The sequence below is a fragment of the Aythya ferina genome, assembly GCF_964211825.1.
Source record: "Aythya ferina genome assembly, chromosome: 2".
Classification (NCBI taxonomy): domain Eukaryota; kingdom Metazoa; phylum Chordata; class Aves; order Anseriformes; family Anatidae; genus Aythya; species Aythya ferina.
Genome location: NC_140297.1, coordinates 153,172,930 through 153,189,147, shown reverse-complemented (window position 1 = coordinate 153,189,147; position 16,218 = coordinate 153,172,930). Strand labels below are relative to the sequence as shown.

Sequence of the window (16,218 nt, the reverse complement as noted above, 5' to 3'; positions counted from 1 at the left end):
ACCTATCTATCTCTCTCCAGTTTGACTACAAGAATATAGGTTTTCTTTTTTTAAAATAAATAAATAAATAATAATAACTATTAGATTTTCTGTGTTCAGACAACATGGAGTATTTTTCTGGTGACTGCTCACCTGTGCTCTCATAGCACTGAGTTGGCTCCCAGTTTCCCAGGCCATCACACTGTGGGATGTAGGGATGAAATCCCAGCTGTGTTGCTTCTCCAGCAGAACCCTTCACAGCAAAGTGACTCCGCCAGTAGAAATGCAAGACTGTAAAAAAAAAAGTAAGAGAAGATATTGGTGGCCAATACCAGAAGAGATATTTTAAAAGTACATGTTTACAAACATCTGATTTTTCCTTGTACTTTAGAAAGGAAAATAAACACTGCAGATGTATATCTGACCTATGCAGGGATCCATACAGATAAGAAAATCTGAAATGAACTGAAATCAGATCTTGGCTTAGGTTAATTACACTAATAAATAACACGTGCTGAGTTGCACCTATCTTTCAGGAAAGCTGAGTTCCTTGTAAAGTACCCTTGCACAAATCCTGTGCATTAATCTCTTTAATTAAAATCATCTCCCCTTCACTTACCTGATCGTGCAGCCAGTTGGAGGGAATAGTCACTGCTTGATAACAACTTTTCGGAGACCATCACCTCTGGCTCATAAAGCTGAGCAGAACGTAGGAGGTCGCTGTCTGTGAGCTGTATTCCCTTTGCCATCAAGAAGCTCTCTCCAAAAGGGAAATGGGAAGTGTTTGATGCTCGGATGAGTTGCTCTGCTTCCTCCATAAATTTCATGGCTTCTTGCTTAACACCTTCACATACACCAGGACCTAGAGAAGGCAGAGGAAAGCTGACACTTGGCCAGTCCTTACATACATCTGCAGGATTGGACATGGAAGTTCAACACACAGAACCAACCCAGCTAAAACTTTTCTGCTAGAATAACTGTTAATCTGCTTTATCCTCTCTATTTCCCATTTGCTCACAGAACAGGCTTCTCCAGTTCTCCTTACCCATTTGGGAGTTTGCAATTAATTGTTCTGCCTTTTCCTTCCAGCTAGAAAATTATGATGTGACAAGAATGGTTTTAGAGACTACATTTATAATATTTAATCTGCTGAAATAACCCAAAGAAGACCCAATAGCTTTAGTGGAGATGCTCTAGACAGAGGGCTTACCACCAAACTCCTGTGCTGGCCTCACTCTTGTCCTAGTGACCTGTTGGGGATATCTGTTACTCTTGACTGAATAATAAGAAACAGTAAAGCAAATTCCTCCTGCATCATTTTAAGGTGTTCTTGAAAGTCATTTACATCAGTTACTGTAACTGAATTTTTCACAAAAATCTTTACAAGACTGCTTCTAGCTTTAAAGTGTCCTTTGGTGTCTGGCTAAGTACCTTCTGAAAAAACATTATATGTCCATGGTCCAAATCATAAAGTCTACACAACCTTGTCATAGAACTTTATTCTTCCATACTTCCAAAGCTGAAACACTACTTGTTTTCCAAAAATGAGTTTCCCTGCCTGTGGTGGCTGGTGACAATGGCAGTATGGAATAATTGGTGGAGGTGACATGTTGAGATGAAAGGTATGCCCAAATCTTAAGAGAAGGAAAACTGAGGAAAATTCCAGGGTGAAATGCAGTAGATGTGCAAGGAATCTGTTCCATGATAGTCCCCTTGGTAACATAACCTACAGCCTTAGATATTGGCAATACCAGGGGAGCTTGGTGTGCTGACTCCAAGCGAAATAGCACAGAGGGTGGAGCAGGGTAGAAACACCACGGCCAGGCTCTGTGATATCTCTGCAGGGATGGGAACTTGATGGTACTATGGAACCGATAGACTGCATCGCCGTTACCCTAAGCAAGCCCTGAGCTGAACTTATAAACTGCATAGCCAGCCCTGAGCTGGCAGTTTTCCATTGTCTGCTGAAATCATGTCCTCTGGGTGAACTTTGCCCATTATAACCTCATAATATTGCCAAAATACTCCTCCATCCCGAAGGCTGTCTGTCTTCAAGGTATGATCATTCCTCACTGAGTACACGCTCTGAATTTCCCTCAGCCTATAAAGCCTCTCACACCAGTCTTTAATCTACTAGACTGAAGGTGTATCATGCTATTTGTGCATCCATGATTGTAGTAGTTCAATGTATTGAATGTGGTTGGACTTGTAGTACAAATTAGGCATCACTCTGAATCTAAGACCAGATGCTCCAGCCCCTCTGCTATCTGAGGACAAGCTGAAACATGATGGGGTTTACTTCCTGCCAAACTTCTTTACCCTTTAACACAACAGGCATTGTCAATGATCTTTCCCCAAGCCATTATCTGCTATCTCATTGCACTTAAAAGTACTTTTTTTCCTGTGCCAGCAATTCTGCTACTTACATTTTGGAACCTGGTTCACTTCTGCCCTTGTTCCCTGCAGCTCTTCTCCTTTGCTATCAACACACCAACAATCACGAAGTTCAAAGTTGCTTAATGGAGTGCTGAAATCAGTGTAGGGTCCTGGGTAATAGGTAGGCTGCTCATTCAAAAGCTGCCAGAATATATACGGATCCAATAAAATGTTCCCAGATGCATAGGTCACATTTCCTTCCAGCACCTCAGGTGGAAGATCAGCGAAGGAGGAATAGGTGGTGAAAGCTGGGAACACATTCTGGTGCCCAGCCTCATACAAAGCTTTAATAAAACCTGAAAAGCCTTTGGAAGAGGCATTTTTATAAACAGTTATGATGTTCAATAGATCAGAAACAGGCAGAGGTTTGCCTTCATTGTTCTCTGTCAGCCACCTTTCATACCACTCAAAGGCTTGCTCAGGAGGACCACTGCACTGCACCTGCCTCCAGGCACCGTCATCATTGCACTGGGGCACGTAAATGCTGGAGGGCTGAGACAGGACACTTGGATCTGACAACAGGACTTTCACACTCTTTAGAAACTCCTGACCGGCTGTTGCTTGGCAAGCACTGGGGCCTGGGGAAAAGAAAAACATGCATAGCACATCTTATGAAGGCACTGAAGACATACAACACCCCTAACCTAAACATTCTTGCTATTATACTATCAACACCGTTTTTATTTCCCATTGGACTTCACCAGAATTTTCAGTTTATGTTGTCCTCTCTTCCTACCCTGTAATGAATATTGCAGCTGGATATAAAAATACCATCCTACAAGATGTAGGAGTGAGTTTTCTTTTGGAAGTTTTTTCTGACACCTTCACAGCCAAATCTCATTTTGCCACCAAGCAGTTCTACAAACATAACAAAACATAGGAGCTCACCTCCTTCTGCACACCACAGCATTATGAACATGTTTGTTTTTGACTGCACTCCTTATGGGTTGGTAGGAATAAATCCCTTAAGTATTCCCAGCCTGCGTGGTAGGAATAAATCCCCAAAGTATCCCCAGCCTGCGTGCTTCCTTCTTCATTTGTATAACATTAATAGAAGAGCAGAAGAGGCATTCCATAGAACCATTGAATTACTTAGGTTGGAAAAGACCTCTAAGGTCATCAAGTCCAACCTATAACCTAGCGCTACCAAGTCTACCACTGCACCATGTCTCTAAGTACCACATCCACAAGTCTTTTGAATACCTCTGGGGATGGTGACTCAACTAATTCCACTGGGCAGCCTGTCCCAGTACTCCATAACCCTTTCAGTGAATAAATTTTTCTCTAATATCCAACCTAAACCTCCCCTGGTGCAACTTGAGGCCATTTGCTCTTGCCCTATCACTTGTTGCTTGGGAGAAGAGACTGACCCCTACCCTGCTACAACCTCCTTTGAGGTGGTTGTAGAGAGTGATAAGGCTCCCCTGAGCCTCCTTTTCTCTAGGCTAAATAATCCCAGTTCCTGCAAAATGCAATGCCAAATTGCATCTGACAAGTCATTTGTGACTCACAAGACCTTTATGAGAAACCCATCAGTCTTTGAATCCATCTTCTATGTTCAGTCTCCTGTGATGGCCTACCAAGTTGAGGATATATTCTTGAGCTAAAAGACTAAAAGTCCATGGTGTAAGACACTGAAGCTCTTCAGTTCTCAGAACAAGAATGACCCAGGGACTGCCCTGGTTACTTGGTTCTGGAAGCAAAAGAGCTTTTTCAATTGGCAAGGGCACACAGATGCTCCAGGCCTCATGGGCACCAGGGATGTTATATATCCTTTACTACACATTTAAGTAAGACAGATGTCAATGACGTAGTCATTAACAAGGCAGGACCTCAGGGTCCTCTGTTGTGAGTGTACCTACCCCACATACTGAAAGAAAAGACTTAGGATACCAAGGTTTACGTACACTGTATTTCCCACTATTCCCCTGCACCTGTAGGGCTGACATTCTTATCTGTTAGGGGATAATATTGTTTGTATACATCATCCACACATTTCCAGAAATAACCAGATATGAAGAATTAAATCATGAAATTCCAACAAAATAAGGAAGCATCTCTATATTCCCAGTTTCTGGAACTTACATTGCATGGGTTTTCCAGTATTTCCTCTTATTCCTGGAATAGTCTTGCCATTCAAGTCAACACAGAAGCAATTTGTCCCATAACACTGGAGTGGCAGGAAGTCTCCATCCTTGGTACAAGAGGGAATAAAAAGATCTGATCCTGCAGGCAGGCTTTGTTTCAAGTTCTGCAGGTTTCTCCTTTGCTTCTCACACTCAGTGGGACACCTTGGACGTTCACCTCGAACTCTTGAGCCTGGAACTTCCTTACCTGAAGTGTCCAAACACCAGCACTCTCCTGCATAGCACTGAACTTCCTCATACCTCCCCTCCGTGGTGCATGTTGGAACAAACAGGTCCTTTGCCTCCTCACCACAGACTTTGGATCCCAGTGCTATTTTCACCACTTCACCTAAATCTTCAGCAATGCTTCTGGGGACAGAAATCACTTGTTGAAGAAAGGTAAAGAATGCTGGTAGTTCCAGGACAGAGGAAAGGAATTTCATCATATTCTGATTGTCCTGAAGAGTTACTATGCGGCCAAAGCTGCCTACAAGAGGTTGGATCAAAATGGAGCTCCCCCTTGATACTTCCAATGCAAATGCTTCAGCTGATTCCAGAAGGCCTTGGCCATTATCCCTCCCTGTCACATCTTCCTCTTGGAAAAACTGACCAATGCTGTATTTGCCACTAGTGCCAAGTGCCCCTGTGAAGTTGAACTGGATCATATTCTTCAAGAACTTTCCTCCAAAGAGATTTTCTTGGAAGCGCTTTGGATTGGCAGTAAATTGCAATGCCACTTGAGCCAGATCCCTTGATGGGAATATTCCTCTGATGGCTTCACTAAGGATGGATTCTAGCCCGGGAATCTGGCTGGCGTATGGGCTTTGCATGACTGGGGATGACAGTCCAGAGACCTGAAACAACTCCTTGATGAAGGGAGGGCAGGGTCTTGAGTAGCGAGCTATTTTCTCTGACTGCACATCTGGTGTGGAAAATAAATCAGGCTGACTGAAGTACCCGGCAGGGCCATAAAAGATCCTTGACAATGCCTGTCGTCTCTCAGAGATGCATATTTGTTCTTCACCTAAACAAAAAGTAAAAAGTACAAACTTCAGAACCTCCAAAACCTGCTATTTTAAGGATACCTTTCAATCAGTCTCAGCAGAAACCACTGAGTGTATTTTAATTTGTCTCTAGTTCCCTAAGTATCAGGCACACTGATAAGGAAACTTAAACCGTTGCTGAGTGTAACCTATAAACTTCTTGTTGCTGAGTGTAAGAGTAAACTTCTCTATTCAAGACACAAACTGAATGGATACTTCCTCCAGTATGTCTGAATTTACTGCTCTGTGACCTTTTTCTAAATCTATTGTTTTCTAGTGCAAATCCCCATTCCTCTTCCTATGGTTGAAAGTATGAACAAAGTCTTTTTCAAACACATTCTCTGGTATGATGCCTGCTTCTAATAAAAAGCCCAGATGATCCAGGCGCAATATGTGAACACAAGAAAGGGAAACAGATTACAGAAAAAAAGAAATAGTCATTTTCACCAGTGCTCTCTAATGGAAAATTTATGGAGGCGTCCTACGCAGGCCACCCGCATCCTGGGGCAAGCTATGCCATAGGTGTGCCTGTTTCCAGTCCAGTCTCTGTACATTCATACAACGACATCAGAAAATGAAAGACTTCATAGATATAAAGATTTAGATATAAAGACATAGATATAAATGACTTCCTTAAGAAATGCTGAACACAATGACCTGGGTTCAACCTCCAGTTTGGGGATTGCATAGCCCGCAGGCAACAGGAGGACATATGAAAGAATCACTCTGCATTTCCCATGTTTTTCACACTTTCTCCTCAAGCACCACTGTCATCCCTCATGGGGACAGGATGGTGGATGACTAGCTTTGATCTGTTTCATCATAGCATCCAGTGGTCTGACCCCCATCTCCATCCATTCTACTTCCAGGCAATATAATAAAATAGTCCTGAACCCTGCTAACAGTGAGGATAAAAGCTGGAAATCCTAAAAGCTTCTCAAATAGGGTAACAAGTAATCTGAGGCTCTGTGCTCAGCATCTTGCTCACTCCTCCTTTAGAACCCTTTCCCGCTCCACATTTCCTGGCATGCACTCAGGTCCCTCACAGTGGTTCCTTCATGAAGGCATTTTCTGTAGGATGGGCCCCTTCTGTGTTTAGTGTTGGCTCTTGGTAACAGAGATGAAGAACATCGGTTTACACTAACTTATTGGTCCCTAGAGCACAATCCACAAGTATACAAATCCAAAACAAATGTAGGATCACAGACGTTGAATGCTCTCCCCTCCTACTCATTGTTGAATCAAATCAAAGTAGAGTGAGAAGGAAAAAAATTAATCAAAAACCAGAAAATTAATCAAAAAATTAATCAAAAATTAATCAAAAATTAATCAAAAAAAAATTAATCAAAAACCAGAAAAGCACTGCTGGGGTGAATTTACTCTGGTATTTGTAAAGGAGCACATCCCCATCTGAACTGCCTGGTGCTCCAAGTCACATGAAAACCCAAGATACCCCTCACACCTACGCCTCTGCCTCCTCCAGCATGAACATTGGTGGGGGTAAGAGCTGAAGAAATCAAACAGAAATAAAACAGAGCAGCAGAGCAGGAGACGCACATGGCACGTATCTGGCTGGCCACAGGCTCCAGCTATATCCTCATGGAATACCTTTTTGGGAGTTAGTCTGCAAAACCCCCACAGAAATTTTCCCTGCTTAAATTTCCTGAGTCTGCCAATAAAAGCTGCAAGCAGCCTCATGTCACACCTCCCAAAACATTATCAGGAAGGCTCCGAAAAGCACACGCAAGAAAACAACCAGTCCCAACACAGGGTGATCAGCCTTGGACTCATGCAAACTTTTTCATTCAGTAAGCTTGTCTGTGCCTGGGGCACACTGAGTGACTTGGGACCATGACACCCGGGGTAGATTCCTCCCTTCTTTATCTGCATGGTACAACTGTGTCTTGTAGACAGAAAAATGAACTCCCCTGAAGGCATCTTTCCTTAAGACCTCATTCCGCAGCCCTCCAGCACAATCCTGAATATTTAGGTAGTGCACTTTGGAGTCAAAGTTTTTAAACTTTCCTCCTCCCCTCTGGCCCTTTGACATTTCTGCTGTCGTTTCCATTTGGGGCACAGATCTGATGGTGTATACTTAATGAAATCTCTCTCAAAGTGCAAACCCAGACACCTTCTCTGAATTGTTTTCTACCAAGTATGCACTGAAAGAAATGCAGGGGAAAAAAACATTCAGGATGAGAGAGAGGATATCTTTGAAGCTTGGCTTCTTCTGCATTTCAGCAGAAGAAGGTGGTAAAAACCCCAGAACTCCATCACCAGCTTTCTTACATTATCCCAGGTATTGTGAATTGATGCACAGCTCCTGGAATCAAGACATAAATATCATGGCTGCAAAGGAAAGCCTCACCACATGAAAAACTGAAAGGCTAAAGACAGATTATAAAGGAAATTAAAATAATATAATATTTATTTTTTATATATTTAATATTTTATTCAAATGTGGTTTTTAACCCCACAGAGGCTTTTGGATCCTGGTCCTTTAGGATTTGTTTGTTTACCAAAGACAAAATTCCCACAGCAGATGAAGGGTTTGGAGAGGGAAGGTGAAAGGACCTGGCTTGAACTGGAAGTGTACATGAATGTACAAGACAGTGGTATTTGCTAGCATTTTTCCCTTTTACTTAACACATACCGCAGGCTGGAGGCTGTCCTCGTCTCTTGGTGCCCTGGACCTCTCTCCCTTTGGTGTCCACACACCAGCACTGCCCTCCCTGCTGACACTGCACCGGTGTGTAGCCCCCATCAGGGTCACAGGATGGCACGTAGGCATGCTGGTAGCGCACGGCTGCATATCGCTCAACCTCACATTTTGAGGGGCCTGGAAAAAAACAAACAGGAGGGAAAACAAAGTTTCAGAGCCATCTCCACTTGATCCCATCATTTGCCTATTTTTGAGAAGTCTGGAAGAAAAAAAAAAAAAAAAAAAAAAGAAAGGTTTAATTTCCTGAAACTTCAAGCACCAGCCCAAGGTTAAAATTCTCCATCCTCTTTCATCTAAGGGAAGTGGTCCCATGGTTTTCTTCTGTAGGTACTTGTTTCAGAAAACTGAAGAGAAAAAAAAAATAAACTCATTTTTCAGCTGTAGCCATGGGTAGCAATAAACAGAGTTTCTGACTCAGTGAGCTGTTCCAGCGGCTAGGTGAGCTCTGGTCCTTAATGGAAATGCAAAAGTGACCAACAGAGAAATGTGATACAGTGTTTCTGGTGAGAAGAGGTGTTGCTCCTGCAAAAGGCTCCACATCTGGCTGCAGAGATTTGGTCTGGGACCACAAATTTCTTTGGCATCCTTCAACGAGGAACATAAGACCCCATTCCTGTCAAACTGGCCAGAACTGATGAAGAATCTAAAACTCCACAATGCAAATTTTCTGAGCTATGACTTCTCCCATATTAGACTCAACCCTTGTGACAGAAACTTTCCCTGTTTATATAACCTACAGTCCCACAGCCTAAATTTTTCTCACCTTCCACAGCATTCCAGCTTCGTTCAGCCAAGAGACGGGGGCAGCAAGAGCATTGCATCAGAAACCCTTCATCCAGCACCTAGCATGCATGGCTTCAGGTGATGGGTAACTCACCCAAGTCACTGCCAGTGGCTAAGGAGCGTGATCGTGTCTCCATCTTGTGGCTGTTACAGCTTCATCCCTGCTGACAGCCACCGCCTCTATCTGCAGTCAGAGCCTGTTTCACAGCACTGTGCAGTGGGAGGAGAAAGATGCTTTCCAGACCCCCCAAAACGATCAGCTCTTCCCAGAAACAGAGAAACTGTGTGACCTGTGTGACTGGAAGACTTGCATTGGTATCTGCTTAATATCTCTGGTGACGTAGCTCCTCAGCAAGGGTCAGATACCAACGTCAGAGTTTGGATAGGAGAATGAAGGATCACAGCAGGGGATACAAACTTCCCTAGGCAATTCTCCTAGGCTCTGGTGTAGGAGAAGGAAACACCTTACCTACTGTCCTGCAGAGTTCATTGCCCATAGGCTGAGAAACACATCCTATTTTCCTGCCCTCATCAGGGAGGGAACAGACCCAAGGGCAGATCCAGAAGTTCAGCCTTGCTGGCTCAGGCACTACAACCTCTTGTATAGTCTCCTGGGGATGGAATGGGTTGTGGCCAGTGTAAGATCCTTCTTATTTCTGACTACTGTCAGAAATTAGGGAGCATTTTCTTAGGCTTTTAATACAATAAATCATCAGATCCATCTCCAGAATCTCAAAGCAAAAGATAGGGAGAATTCACAGACTTTCAACTAACACAAACCTCAAGTGCATGGGAAGTTTTCATCAGAGGATAGGTACACTCTGCTGCTAAGAGTCTACAGCCCAAAGACTAAAAGTCAGCTGCAATGGAGGGACCTTGATTCTTGCACCAAAACTGTGATATTATAAGCTTTTAGTACAGGAGACTATTAAAACAACTCTCCAAAATAGCAGCTGTCATAAAGATCTGAAATTATCATTCCATTTGCAGGGAATCACCTGGGTGCTACTTACATCTGAACCGGCCGGAGGTAGCCAGCTGCACACCCAGAAACCTCCTCTGCAGGATCCGATAAATGCTGGTCTCTGTGAACGTGCGGGCAGGCTCCAGTGCTGAGAAAATTGTGTCATAAACTTCATCAAGCAGCAGCTCCAAGCCTGAGAAAGAGAGACTTTTAGCACAGAGTCTGATTTTAAGACAGAAGTCATCTTCTTTGTACCAGAGGAGTAGAATTGGAAACCTACCTTGAAAAAGAAAACCCAGTCCTCTAAAGTGGCCCAAGTATGAACTTATACCACATAACCCAAATGCCCTGTACCATAAACCCTGCTGCTGAGTGCCCCCTGTCATTGGCTTTGCACTTTGACATGCACCAAAATGAGAAGAAGGAGCATCCAGTAACCCAGCACTGGGCTGTGGTTGCATTAGGTTCAGTTTGCAGTAGTGCCATTGATACTGTGTAATTATATCACTGCCTAGTGTTTCCAAAAACCAATTCCTAACCATTTTGTTTGTACAAGTAAATGAAAAGAAGTGCAGTCGTTCCTCTGAGCACACAGATTTTTGGAGAATTTCTCTCAGGAACTAAATACGAAAGTTCTCACCTACCATGTAAATTTTAAGCCATCATGCTCTGCATTTTTCCCATGCTTTTTGTTTGTTTGTTTGTTTGTTTTGTTTTGTTTATTTTTGGCTTTATTTTTTAAGCAGCAATATCCAAGGAAGAGGATCTGGAAGTGTTCTACCTCCTCTTTTTTTGGGAGCAACAACAAAAAAGAACCAAAAAACAGTCCTTTCCTTTCCTTTCCTTTCCTTTCCTTTCCTTTCCTTTCCTTTCCTTTCCTTTCCTTTCCTTTCCTTTCCTTTCCTTTCCTTTCCTTTCCTTTCCTTTCCTTTCCTTTCCTTTCCTTTCCTTTCCTTTCCTTTCCTTTCCTTTCCTTTCCTTTCCTTTCCTTTCCTTTCCTTTCCTTTCCTTTCCTTTCCTTTCCTTTCCTTTCCTTTCCTTTCCTTTCCTTTCCTTTCCCTTTCCCTTTCCCTTTCCCTTTCCCTTTCCCTTTCCCTTTCCCTTTCCCTTTCCCTTTCCCTTTCCTTTCCTTTCCCCCAAAAATGTCCCATCAACCATTAACATGCTTGAAAGGTAACCTTAGGCTACGACAGAATAGGATGACCACCAGAATAGGATGACCACCTAAGCAAGAAGAAACTAGCTCAGCCTCCAGGTCCTTTATATTCCCCTGCATTTGCTGACTGGACATTGAATAGGATTCAGCTTTCAAAGGTGGACAGAAGGTGGACATTCCAAAATCTTATTGACCATTCCAAAAAGGACAGGGTTAGTTCCTAGGCAGCGGCTCCTGCTGGAGCACTGCTCCCAAGGGTGGGGTTCACATTGTGTGAGCAAGTGTCATGAGAGCGCACCAGCCTTTCCCATACACTGGTCAGATCAGCTGCTCTGTGCCCTTACATCTTGCAGAAATAAACCTGGAGTCCCAAAGGAAGCTTAACACTGACACTTTTTACCTGTCATTCTCCTTGGGAGTTCAAAGCTGCTGAAGTTGACATGTGAGGTGCAGGCAGGTACTCACCAGTGTCTGCTAGCTCTCTCCCCAGGCTGTCCGAGCAGTAGCAGTACCCAGAGACCTCCGGGAACATCTCCCGCAAGGAGCTGAAGGTTTGGAAAGCTGCCGGGAGCCTGGAAGAAAAACAACCTCCTGTGAAAGGCTCTGGGAGGCCTATTGACAACAACAACAAAGCATTTGAGCTTCTCTCCCAGATTTGTATGGCAAGGATGTCTGTCCAGCACAAAGCCATTGTGCAATCCTTCAGTCTGCTAGAGTCAGCCAGACTCTGACATGACCCAAATCAGCTATTCCATAGGATAACAGGTCTCATGAGTTCCTTTTAACTATACAGGGCAATATCTCCCTTCAGACAGATTTTGGATCCTTTCTATGCACATACCCCGTCTCTAACATTCATTTTCAGTTCTGTTCCTACCCTTGAAAGCCTGCCAAAGAGTGTAAAATAGAGGCACGTTGGCCTAATGTTATTACAATAGCAGTTCATTAACTCCTTCCACAAGTCTGCACAGGATGGCAGAGTGCCTAAACAAACAGGTTGCTTCCTCTCCCTGCCATGCTATGTATACTTTTTGCACTGAATTAAGCACAAAAGCTGATAGAAACCTCACTAATCTTTTTCGTTCAGAGAGCACGGCTCAACGGATTAAAGAGAAAAGGTTTTTAAACACATTACAACCAAGACTAACTTCCTACTTCTGGAGATCAAAGAGTTGCTAGTTCCCAGTGTAATGTTCTAGGGAGCGACAACAGCCAGATTCTAGCAAAGCTATCATTTAGGAAGGAAATTTATTAATGTCAGAGTTGAAAAGAAAAAAAAAAATCGTAGTAAATGTGATCTTAACTGACAGACATTCCAGGGCTTCTGCAAACAAATACATTTTTTTTTCTGGATTGAGGCAATATGGCCAGTGGGACACACTCATTCACCATGTTGCAAAATCATGTATTATTTTACAAATACATACCCTTAACCCTGAATTACAATAAAGGCCTGATGTCCCAGCTGCATGCGGCTTATTTGGAAATATCTAGTAAAAGGGAAGTGCCATCCCCTGCCAGGAGAGCTGGAGTGGTTGCTGCTACCTCAGTACTTGGAAGTACACCCTAAGTTAGCTCAGGGACACGCAGCAAGCCCTGGCAAAGGAAAGGACTGGCAACCTCTGGGGTCTCAGCAACACTCCTGTCCCACAGCCTGCACATCACTGCATACTGCTGCTCCTCTCTGGTACTTTCCCACATCAGCAAACTAAACACCTACTGACTCCCTCCACTTTGGATGGTCAAATCCAAATCCTGCTCTGCTGTTTTCATTGGTGTGCTAAAAGCAATCAAAAGGTCATACTTCAGAACACAAAGAGACTCATGTCAGCATTAAAACAATGCAATTTTAGCTATAAACAACTAAATAACATCTTCCTATGGTCCTCTGTGGATATAAATGGCTTAGTGGATTTCAAGAGCTTTCTGATACCCCTGAATTATGCACTGGTCATTGCTCAATCAGGGATACGATCTTGTCTCTTAGCAGAGCAGTGCCCTTACAGACTCAAAGGTAGCATCTTACACCACCCATGTCCTTGAAGCTCATCCCCTCAGCATCTTGACATCCAGCTTAGTGACACAGGCTGCTATGCAAAATAAATAAATAAACAACATAAAATGACAAAATAAAATAAAAATCTGCATGCTTCCTTCTTTTACCCTCAATGTTAAGATGCCATATGCATAATTATACCACTTTTGTATGAGACAGATGTGCAGTCATACCCTGCCGTCCTGGTTACTTTTGTTCTAAGTAGGGAGTATAGCTAAATAAAGTGCAAAAGGATATAAATTAGGCCCACACAAACAAGAGGATAGAACTTCATCCATCATGCTTGGAAAACTCACACCCCACTGCTCCTTTTCTTTTTCTCAGACTCCTTATAATCACAGCCCTAGAGGTGAGAAGTCATAACTCAGAAGTCCTTGTCTATCAGGCCCCGTCCAAAAAGAAGTGGCTGAAGCAGGGATGACTGTTTAAGTTGTGGATAAATTTATTGTGGATCCAGGTGTTTCAAGAAGAGTGCTTGCACTTAAAAAAAGAAGTAGATACATGCATGGTTGCTGACCTTTTCCTCCAGCTGTGTCCCTGCTCTTGGCATCCAGCAAAGGTAACTCATTACCGATCTTCAACAGCAGGTTTGCAAATAACCCTTCTGTGCTCTGTCTGTGCAGCTGAACTCACAGCCGCCTTTCTCACTGACTACTCAGAAGTGGAGGGAGAATATCAAAACATGTTTTTTACACTACCAAAAAAAAACAACACATGGGACATAAAACTGTTAGAGAGCGTCCAAAGGAGGGCTACAAAGATGGTGAAGGGTCTGGAAGGGAAGACATACAAGAAGCATCTGAGGTCCTTTGGTTTGTTCAGCCCAGAGCAGAGCAGGCTCATGGTGGCCTGCAGCTCCCTCACGAGGGGAGCGGAGGGGCAGGCGCTGAGCTCTGCTCTCTGGGGACAGTGACAGGACCCGAGGGAACGGCATGGAGCTGGGACAGGGGAGGGTCAGGCTAGAGGTTAGGGAAAGGGTCTGCACCCAGAGGCAGTCCGGCACTGGGACAGGCTCCCCAGGGAAGTGGTCATGGCACTGAGCCTGCAGAAGTTAAGAAGCGTTTGGACAATGCTCCCAGACACGTGGTCTGGTTTTTGGGTGGTCCTGTGTGGAGCCAGGGGTTGGACTGGATGATCCTTATGGGTCCCTTCCAACTCAGGATATATTTTGGTTCTAATCTAACACATAATAGGGCAAAACCTCCAGTGAGCTGACCAAGGTCTTTAGTCTGATGAATATTATAGCAAGAGAGTTAAAAAATCTCCTTGATTTTTGAGTTCTAGATCTCTCCTCCACTATCTGATATAGGGCTTTCTATATGGCTGCCTATCCAAGCAGGACCTGGGCACAGTCTATATAAAAGAACAAACAGTAGTCCGGTCAAGTATTAGGGTAAGGCAGGAAATTTGGGCTTGCTTTCTTTCCAAAAGTCTTCCCCTTGGTAAAGTCTTAGGCTTTATTAATTTTTAATAAATAAATAAATAAGTAAATAAATTTTATTTATTATTATTATTTTCCCCATTATTTTTTAACATATTTATTTTGGAATCATTGTAAAGGTGTGGGGAAATGATATGGGAAGGGAGTTAAGTGACACATTTAGATTTCAAAAAACAGTCCACAGAGCCAAGAAATGTTTTCCCAATGGTAAGAACATGGACCCAAACCTTTAAAAAAGGGGGTTTAATCCCTATTTTGCCACAGTTCTTCACTGTGGAACTCATCACTTCGACTCTGCATTCTGGCCTCATGTTTATAGGAAAGGATAATGATAAACCAGGCAGTAATACTGTAAAAAATAAATACATTAATGATCTAAGATACTCCAATCATATGGATATGGATTAAGTCTATGCCATAATTAGAAAGGTAGACAGCTGGGAGTGAAATGGTCCTGCTGTGATTAATTACATGACATAGACACAAGAAAAGGCCAATCTTGCAGACCTTTTCCAGACAAACCTCTCAGTGGGAGGGGAAAAATGGTAATTTAAAGCATTGCTTTCTTCTCTGTAATTTTTCTTTTAGAATTTCCACACTCCACAGGCAAACAAACAAAATAGCCAGACTATTTTGCTCTTGCCAAAATAACCTCTCCCAAAGCTCTGACAAGTCTGTACTGAGCATCTGGGCCTGCCTTTCAGTTTTGCTTAAATTAAAGAAGAAAACCCTCAAAATAGCAAAATTGACACTTACAATAAAATGCCTTTGCTGCTTTAGAGCCAAGTCAGAACAAGACATTACATTTACTCCACTGCCCTCCTCTGGAGAAATGTGCTGATTGAGATGCCAAAACAAATGCACTTCTCAAGACACGAACCCTTTCTTCTGCAGTTCTCCTTTTCCAGCCCTTATTTCTCCATGTGAGCATTAATTCCTGATTCCTCCAAAGGACAATGGCTTTCTGATCCCACTGACAAGCATTTGATCCAGCATTTTGAAATCTTCCCCAGCCTACTCCAACCCATCAGAAGCTGGCCTGTACACCACATCCCACATCACTTGCTGGCTCCCCTGTGTGAGCAACTCTGACACTGTGTAGATGAAAAAAAGTTTTCCTACTGTCACACAGAACTTGCTCTTCCTGTTGCCACTTGTCTCTCTGTCCTTCTGTTCTCATATTCCAAATGGAATCATCTTTCCTACCGTATATATACATCTGTATTTCTCTTCCTTTTGCACTGATCTGCTGTTTGGTGTCCAAAAGGTTTCCCTTGCTACTTTTCCAAATACAGATTCCAATTTGGTAACCACTACTGAGCAAAGGCACACTGATTAGAGTGCAGGGATTTTCTAGAAGAGTAAATTTAATTTAGGAAAAAAAAAGTTTTGGGGGGGGTTTATTTGTTTGTTTGTTTTTTACTTGGTCCATAGCAAGAAATAATATCAGACAGGGTCACAGAAAATGTGGAAAAAAATGCATTAAGATCCTGACTTGAAGCAGTGTCCAGC

At 43.1% G+C, this 16,218-nt stretch overlaps 1 protein-coding gene across 1 annotated transcript in view; it reads right to left on the bottom strand.

Annotated features, from left to right (window-relative positions):
• The window catches only part of TG (thyroglobulin), a 155,356-nt gene that overhangs the window by 138,598 nt on the left and 540 nt on the right, over nucleotides 1-16,218 (bottom strand). Inside the window, exons 3-9 of the mRNA XM_084511358.1 lie at nucleotides 11,675-11,781; nucleotides 10,103-10,246; nucleotides 8,238-8,423; nucleotides 4,501-5,565; nucleotides 2,406-2,993; nucleotides 599-841; nucleotides 133-270 (exon numbers count right to left, since the gene is read on the bottom strand). Of these exons, the coding sequence (XP_084367484.1) occupies nucleotides 133-270; nucleotides 599-841; nucleotides 2,406-2,993; nucleotides 4,501-5,565; nucleotides 8,238-8,423; nucleotides 10,103-10,246; nucleotides 11,675-11,781 (2,471 nt within the window). The remainder of the gene's footprint in view (nucleotides 1-132; nucleotides 271-598; nucleotides 842-2,405; nucleotides 2,994-4,500; nucleotides 5,566-8,237; nucleotides 8,424-10,102; nucleotides 10,247-11,674; nucleotides 11,782-16,218) is intronic.